The sequence below is a fragment of the Canis lupus genome, chromosome 1 (assembly GCF_003254725.2).
Source record: "Canis lupus dingo isolate Sandy chromosome 1, ASM325472v2, whole genome shotgun sequence".
NCBI classification, from domain to species: Eukaryota; Metazoa; Chordata; class Mammalia; order Carnivora; family Canidae; genus Canis; species Canis lupus.
This window is the reverse complement of record NC_064243.1, coordinates 93,244,191-93,252,400: the sequence shown is the minus strand read 5'-3', so window position 1 is coordinate 93,252,400 and position 8,210 is coordinate 93,244,191. Positions and strand designations below refer to the sequence as shown.

Genomic DNA, 8,210 nt, shown 5'->3' with positions numbered 1-8,210 from the left:
CTCTTTCAAAAATTAAATAAATAAAGTATCTTATCATTGTATCTTCAGTGTTTACTTTTTCCTTTTTTGCTATTTTTTTAAATTTTTTATTTAAATTCTATTAATTAATATGTAATGTATTATTGGTTTCAGAGGTAGAGGTCCATGATGCATCAGCACAATGGACTATTATCCATAAAAAAGAATGAGATCTTGCCATTTGCAATAACGTGGATGGCCCTAGAGGGTATTATGCTGAACGAAACAACTCAGACAGAAAAAGACAAATACTATATGATTTCACTTATGTGTGGAACTAAAAAAACAAAATGAAGGAACAAACAAAACAGAAACAGACTCATAGATACAGAGAACAAACTGGTGGTTGTCAAAGGGGGTTTAGGGGGATGGGCAAAATGGGTAAAAGGGAGTAAGAAGTACAGACTTCTTGTTATGGAATGAATAAGTCAAGGGAATGAAAAGTACAGGGTAGGGAATACAATCAATGATATTGTAATTGGGTTGTGTGGTGGCAGATGGTAGTTACACTTTCGGTAAGTATAGCATAATATGTAGACTTGTCAAATACTATGTTGTACACCTAAAACTACTATAACATTGTGTATCAACTTCAATTAAAACACACACACATGCACGCATGCACGTACACACACACACACACACACACACAGATTGTTGGGCCTCATCCCCAGAGTTTCTTTCTTTTTTTTTCTTTTTTTTTTTTTTTAATAAAAACAATCCCACAGCATTTATTGTCCTCTGGTAAGAACATAAAGGTAATCAAAACAATACGAACAAGGGTTTTAGAACTATATTCCCAACAAAGGACATCTAAAAAAACAAACTACGTGGCCTTCTCAAGAATTTCTCACTTCACTGATCATTCATTCTAGTTGGAGACACTTTGGAGCAGGGTAATATTATCTCCTTTTAGCATGATCCGACCCAGTTGTTTTCTTGACTTTGTTTTAGAATGAATCTCTTTGGCATCGTCTAATACAAGGCTCATGTACTCATCAAAACCAATGATACAGCCCTCTATCCGCATGTTTATTTGCTCATAAAGCCACACCTGAATCCGAGATCTATTTTGCAAGTATCTGAAGATGAGGTTGATGGGCTGAACCATCACCTTCTGCACTTTCTGGCCCTGGCCACGGTACGCCATGGTGGAAGCGGACCCCAGAGTTTCTTTAATACATCTGCAACAAGGCCTAAGAATTTACATTTCTTTTTTTTTTTTAGGATTTATTTATTTATTTGTTTATTTGTTTATTTATTTATTTGAGAGAGAGAGAACACATGAGTGGGAGGGAGAGGGAGAAAGAATCTAAAGCAGACTCCCCACTGAGCATGGAGCCCCAACACAGGGCTTACTTAATTTCATGATTGCAAGAACATGACCTGAACCAAAACCAAGAATCAGATGCTCAACTGACTGAGCCACCCAGGTGCCCCAGAATTTATATTTCTAACAACTTCTGAGGTGGTGTCAATGCTTCTGGCTTAAGGATCACTCTTTGAGAAACTTAAGAAACAAACAAAAATGTATGGGATGCCTTCCTGTGTACCTACATACACCTGATTGGAGCTGCAGAATAAGAGAAGAAAGAGAAAGGGGCAGAAAGAATATTTGAAAACATAGTGAGCAGATCTTTCCAAATTTGATGAAATACATAAATCTACACATCCAAGTTATTATAGTCCCTATGTAGAATTGGCTCCTGCAGATGAGAACTCTGTCCTGGCTGACACCTTCATTACAATCTTGTGTGGCCCTGTAGCATAGCACCAAGCTTGGCCATCCCTAAATGCCTGCCCACAGAAACCGTGAGATAATGAGTATGTGTTCAAGCCACTAAGTGTATGGTTATTTGTTACCCAGCTACAGAAAATTAATACACTAGTCTGTCTGGCTCCTGCAGTCTATGCTCCTTGTCCCTTTCCTGATTAGTTAAACATATCATGAAAGGCAGTAACTGAGGAGTTGGTAGAGATTATAGACTTTCAGAGTTCCAAGAAACTCACAGGGCACTAGTCCAGCACCTCTAAGACATGCAGATCCCCTTCCTCAAGGGAACATCTAAGAAAATAGGGATATTGGGGATCCCTGGGTGGCTCAGCAGTTTAGCACCTGCCTTCGGCCCAGGGTGTGATCCTGGAGACCTGGGATCGAGTCCCTCATCAGGCTCCCTGCATGGAGCCTGCTTCTCCCTCAGCCTGTGTCTCTGCCTCTCTCTTCCTGTGTCTCTCATGAATAAATGAATGGAATCTTTTTTTTAATTAATTAATTTATTTATTTATTTATTTATTGGAATCTTTTTTAAAAAAAGAAGAAGATTGGGATATTGAACTATAAGATGGTGATCTGAGTCCCAATAACATTGAGATGATGACTAGGGATAACTACAAGTAGTGCTTTTAAATATTTTTTATGGCTGAGTGAAGTAAGTTAGTCGGAGAAGGACAAACATTATATGTTCTCATTCATGTGGGGAATATAAATAATAGTGAAAGGGAATATAAGGGAAGGGAGAAGAAATGTGTGGGAAATATCAGAAAGGGAGACAGAACATAAAGACTGCTAACTCTGGGAAACGAACTAGGGGTGGTAGAAGGGGAGGAGGGCAGGGGGGTGGGAGTGAATGGGTGACGGGCACTGGGGGTTATTCTGTATGTTGGTAAATTGAACACCAATAAAAAATAAATAAAAATAAATAAATAAATATTTTTTATGATTCATAGAGACCCACTGATTATGATATTTACTCTCTTTTCCTGTCATTGTTAGCAGTAAAAACACTGATAAAATTTGAAAACATCTGTGTGCTTGTTTCAGAGCCTTTGGGTCGGGGGTGAGGGATAAGGAACTTGAGTCTTGTTTTATAGACAATCTTAAACCATCTTCATTGACTGTGAAAGTGACAGAGAAGTGGATGATCAGCAGGTGATAAACACAGCAGAATTTTCAAGGCACCAGTTGCCAATCTTGAAGCCACATCATAATTACAAAACATTATGGTTTATAATTACAAAACTTCAAATGTGAGTTGAAGCCCAATACACAAACATAAAACTGTTACATAAACAATACATCCCTGATTTTTCTATGACTTTCAAAAGTTCTCATATTTTATTCACTATCTCTGTCAAATCACACTCACCACTCATCAAATCACATGTTCCAATATTTGATTCAGAACCATCTGCATTACAACTTTTTCACTGTTAGAAAAATATTTAACCATAAAAAGGAACTTAGTGATCCATGAAAAGATAATGGGTACCCAAATGTCCACTGACTGATGAATGGAAAACCCAAATAGAGTATATCCATACAGTGGAATATTAGTTGGCAATAAAAGGAATGAAGCACTCTACGTGCTACATCATGGATGAGCCTTGAAAACATTATGCTAAGTCAAATAAGCCATCTATCAAAAAAAAGAGAAAGAAAAAAATCCACTTATTAGACAGTTCCATTTATATGAAGTGTCCCAAACAAGCAAAACTGTAGAGACCACTAGTAGGTTAGGTGGAGACAAAGATGGTCACTGGAGGTGGGTAAGGGGATGGGGTAATTGAGTGATGGGCATTAAGGAAGGCACTTGACGTAATGAGCACTGGGTATTGTATGCTACGATGAATCACTGAACTCTACTCTGAAACTAAAAAATACACTATATGTTAACTAATTAATTTTTTTTAAAAAAGATAGTCATTGGAAAGTCCAGACTTACATTCCACCACCTTAGCAAACCTAATGAGAAAAGGCCTCTTTCCAGCAGCACTAGCAAATCTGGAGTAGAGTTCTCACCGGGTCACATACCCATTTCTGAACCCATGGCATGTATGCCCTGATTGGCCAAACCTGGGACACACACTCACTTCCTTTGTGGAGAAAGTCTTGCCAGTGCCTCTAAGACTATGGGAAGCAGGAGAGGGAAGTGGCTCCCCTAAGGAAAAAGAGTGCTGTTATCACAAGAGATAATAGATGCTGGATGGGCAAAAACAGTACACAATCACCTCACCAAAACAAATGAGGCCAAAGAGTCTCATCAACATAAAATCTCTTCATGAATTAGTGGAGTTAAAACTTGAAAGATGTGGAAATTTTTCTGACTCAGTTCAATTCCATGAACATTTATCCAACACCTGCCAGCATGCTACGGGTGCCAATGCCTAGAAAAGTACAAGGATACAGGTGAGAAACTAAAAACACAGTGATAAAAACAACAACAACAACAAAAACACAGTGATGAGTAAGATTCAGATCCTGTTCTCATGTTCACGATCTGATACAGGGATTCTTGAATTTTATCATACAGAACAAGTTCACCTTGGGGATCTTATTAAAAATGCATGTTTCTGGGGCACAATCTAAGATTTTTCTGGTCTGGTAAGGGTGGGATTGGCTTTAGAACTGTCTTTAAATACGCATCTCCGGTAATTATGCTGCATGAAGTCCAGGAGCTACTCTTTATGGGATTCTCTGATATGATGGAGGAGAAAGATATGCAGAAAGGAAGTCACAGAACATCGGCGAGTTGCCACAGGACTAGGGTGAATGTCCAAGAGGAGGGTAGGAAGCAGTATCCTTGTTCAGTTTATATCATGCATTTTACACAAGATATGGTTTCCTATAAAGGAAACTACAGGATTACATCCAGCCCACTGTGAATGTTTCTGATTATGATGAGCCTGGAGATATTTGGAAGATGAGAAACTAAGAGTTGGCTTTGTTCATTTGCTTGTAACAAGCCTATGTATTTCCTCTGCTTTCATTCCAGTGAGAATTTTTAGTCATAGTGCAAATTAGTTTACCCTTCAGATTTTATCCTATCCCAGGCGCCTGGGTGGCTCCCTAGCTGAGTGACTGGCTCTTGGTTTTATTTTATTTATTTATTTTAAAGATTCTACTTATTTATTCTTGAGAGACGGGGGAGGGGCGGGGGGCAGAGACAAAGGCGGAGGGAGAAGCAGGCTCCATGCAGGGAGCCTGATGTGGGACTCGATCCCAGGTCTCTGGGATCACGCCCTGGGCCGAAGGCAGCGCTAAACCGCTGAGCCACCCGGGCTGCCCTGGCTCTTGGTTTTAAGTTGTGATCTCCAGGTCATGAGATCCAGCTCCTTGTCGGGCTCTGTGCTTGGTGCAGAGTCTACTTGGGACTCTCTTACCCTCACCCTCTGTCCCTCCCTCCCCTGTTCACAGGTGTTCTCTCTCTCTCTCTCTCTCTGAATGAATGAATGAATAAATAAATCTTAAAAAAAAAAAGGAAGTATGGAAGGGTAGGATAAAGTCTTTTTTAAAAGCAAAAAATATTTATTTATTCATTCATTCAGAGAGAGAGAGAGGCAGAGAGAGAGGCATTGAGGCGGGACTCAATCCGGGGTCTCCAGGATCACCCCCTGGGCTGCAGGCGGTGCTAAACCGCAGCACCACCGGGGCTGTTGCCCCCTGCCTCCTTCCATACTTCCTTAACTGAAATCTTCATCCTTCTTTGTTTCCTTCAAATTGTTTCAATATTTCATTTCACCTTTAAAAATTATTTACTCTTATATACTATTAGGGTTCCATTTAGATTGACTCTTTTAGTAATAAATAAGGAGGTACCTTACCCTCGTAAGATGTAGGTGTAACCCCTCAATATATGTGCAGTCTTTTTTAAACTAGCATAGGTTTCTGAGTCTAGAGTTTCTATCATTATAGGATGTCATAGACCATTAAAATAAAAAAAATAATTTTTAAAGAGGCCAATTGTGGTGGTTTAGAATGTGTCCACCAACTCTTCAGAACTCCCTTCAATGGATGGATCCTAATTTCCCTTCCCTTGGGTATGGGTTGGGCTTAGTGATTCACTTCTAATGAATAAAATATGAATAAAATATGGTGGAAGTGACAGTATGACTTCTAAGACTAGGTCACAGGAGGCACTCCAGCCTCGTGCTTATTCTTTCTCTTGAATTGCTTGCTGCCAGAGAATCTAGCTGCTGTGCCATTAGGACACTCTGCAGCACTATAGAGAAGCCATGTAGGCAGCCCCGGTGGCCCAGCGGTTTAGCGCCACCTTCAGCCCAGGGTGTGATCCCAGAGACCTAGGATCGAGTCCCACATCAGGCTCCCTGCACAGAGTCTCCCTCTGCCTGTCTCTCTCTCTCTCTCTCTCTCTCTCTCTCTGCCTGTCAGGAATAAATAAATAAAATCTTTAAGGAAAAAAAAAAAGAAGAAGAAGCCATGTAACAGGAGACTGAGGCATCTAACTAACAGCCATGTGAGTGAGTCATCTCGTAAGAGGATCATCCAGGCTTGGTACAGCCCTCAGGTGAAGGCAGCCCCAGCCACTATCTTCACTGCAGCCTTGTGGATGATGCTGAGCCAGAACCATCTGGCAAAGAAGCTCTCAGATTCCTGATACTCAGAAACCGTGTGAGATAATAGCTTGAACCTGCAAAGTTTTGAAACAATTTGTTGCACAACAGTAGATAACTAATACGCTAATAAAAAGGTGCTACCCTTTTATTTTAAAGTAAAGAACACTTCTTTAAACTATCATTTGTGGGATCCCTGGGTGGCTTAGCGGTTTAGTGCCTGCCTTCGGCCCAGGGCTTGATCCTGGACACCCAGGATCGAGTCCCACATCGGGCTCCCCGCATGGAGCCTGCTTCTCCCTCTGCCTGTGTCTCTGCCTCTCTCTCTGTTTCTCTCATGAATAAATAAAATCTTAAAAAAAAAAACTATCATTTTTTATCACTATCATTTTATTTTTTTAAGATTTTATTTATTAATTTGAGAGAGAGCATGAGCAAGGGGAGAAGAGAGAAAGCAGAGGGAGAGGGAGAAGAAGACTCCCTGCTGAGCACGGAGCCCGATGTGGAGCTTGATCCCGGAACTCCGGGATCATGACCTGAGCCAAAGGCAATGCTTAAACAACTGAGCCACCCGGTGCCCCTCCCGTTCGTTTTATATAATAAATGATTAAAATCCTTTAACTTGTTATCATGCACAATTTAACATACTGGAGAGTGAACCCTCATATACGTAGCTACCCAGTTCAACAACTATTAACTCATGGCCAGTCCTATTTCATCTAGACCCACATTCATCCACCCATACCCATTGTAAATTATTTTGAAGGAAACCTCAGACATCATAACTTTTCATCTGTAAATATTTTGGTATATATCTCTAAAAGAGAAATACCCTTTTATTTGCTAAAAAAAAAAACAAAACAAAACAAAACAAACAAAAAAAAACCTACGTTGTCTTTTAGAGTTTCCCACAATCTGATTTTGTTGATTACATCCCTGTGACGTCACTTGACATGTTCCCCTGTCACCATATATATAATTATATATAAATTGATTATTTGATCTAAAGTGAGATTTCTCGGAACGTCTGGATGGCTCAGCAGTTTGGCGCCTGCCTTCAGTCCAGGGCCTGATCCTGGAAATTCGGGATCGTGTCCCGCATCAGGCTCCCTCCCTGCATGGAGCCTGCTTCTCTCTCTGCCTATGTCTCTGCCTCTCTCTCTCTGTATCTCTCATGAATAAATAAAATCTTAAAAAAAAAAATAAAGTGAGATTTCTCAAGCCCACCATAATTGACATTTTGGGCCAAATAATTCTTCATTGTGGGGAATCATCCCATGCCATGTAGGAGGTTAAGCAGCATCTCTAGTCTCTAACCATTAGATGCTAGTAGCACTCTCTCTCCCAACTGTGACAATCAAAAATATCTCCAGACAATGCTAAATGTCTCTTGGAAGGCAAAAGTGTTGAGAGTCACTGATTTTTACTTGCTGATTTTGCAGGAGGTATACCTTATTTATTTATTTATTTAGAAAGATTTTATTTATTTATTCATGAGAGACACAGAGAGAGGCAGAGACACAGGCAGAGGAGAAGCAGGTTCCCCACAAGGGGCCTGATGTGGGACTCGATCCCAGATCCCGGGATCACACCGTGAGCGGAAGGCAGACGCTCAACCGCTGAGCCACTCAGGTGTCCCGGAGGTATACTTTATAGGTAGGATGTGCACTTCTGTCATGAGGCATAAATACCTAGATGTCCGTTCTTTTTGTGCTGGCTGTTACTGATGATCATTGCCAAAACCTCCCTTAATCCATGAGGGGATGCAAAATTCTTTTTTTTTTTTTTTTAATGATAGTCACATAGAGGAGAGAGAGGCAGAGACATAGGCAGAGGGAGAA

General features: G+C 40.4%; 1 protein-coding gene across 1 annotated transcript; it reads right to left on the bottom strand.

Moving 5' to 3' along the window:
• Positions 1-733: 733 nt before the first annotated feature.
• LOC112643858 (small nuclear ribonucleoprotein E-like) lies at positions 734-1,204 on the bottom strand. Its single transcript, XM_035707298.2, has one exon. It carries the CDS (start codon positions 1,166-1,168, stop codon positions 890-892), a length of 279 nt encoding a protein of 92 aa, XP_035563191.1. The 5' UTR covers positions 1,169-1,204; the 3' UTR covers positions 734-889.
• Positions 1,205-8,210: the final 7,006 nt, after the last annotated feature.

What these genes read in the sequence shown, in the direction of transcription:
- LOC112643858 (XM_035707298.2), bottom strand. Translation starts at nt 1,168, where the DNA reads ATGGCGTACCGTGGCCAGGGCCAGAAAGTGCAGAAGGTGATGGTTCAG.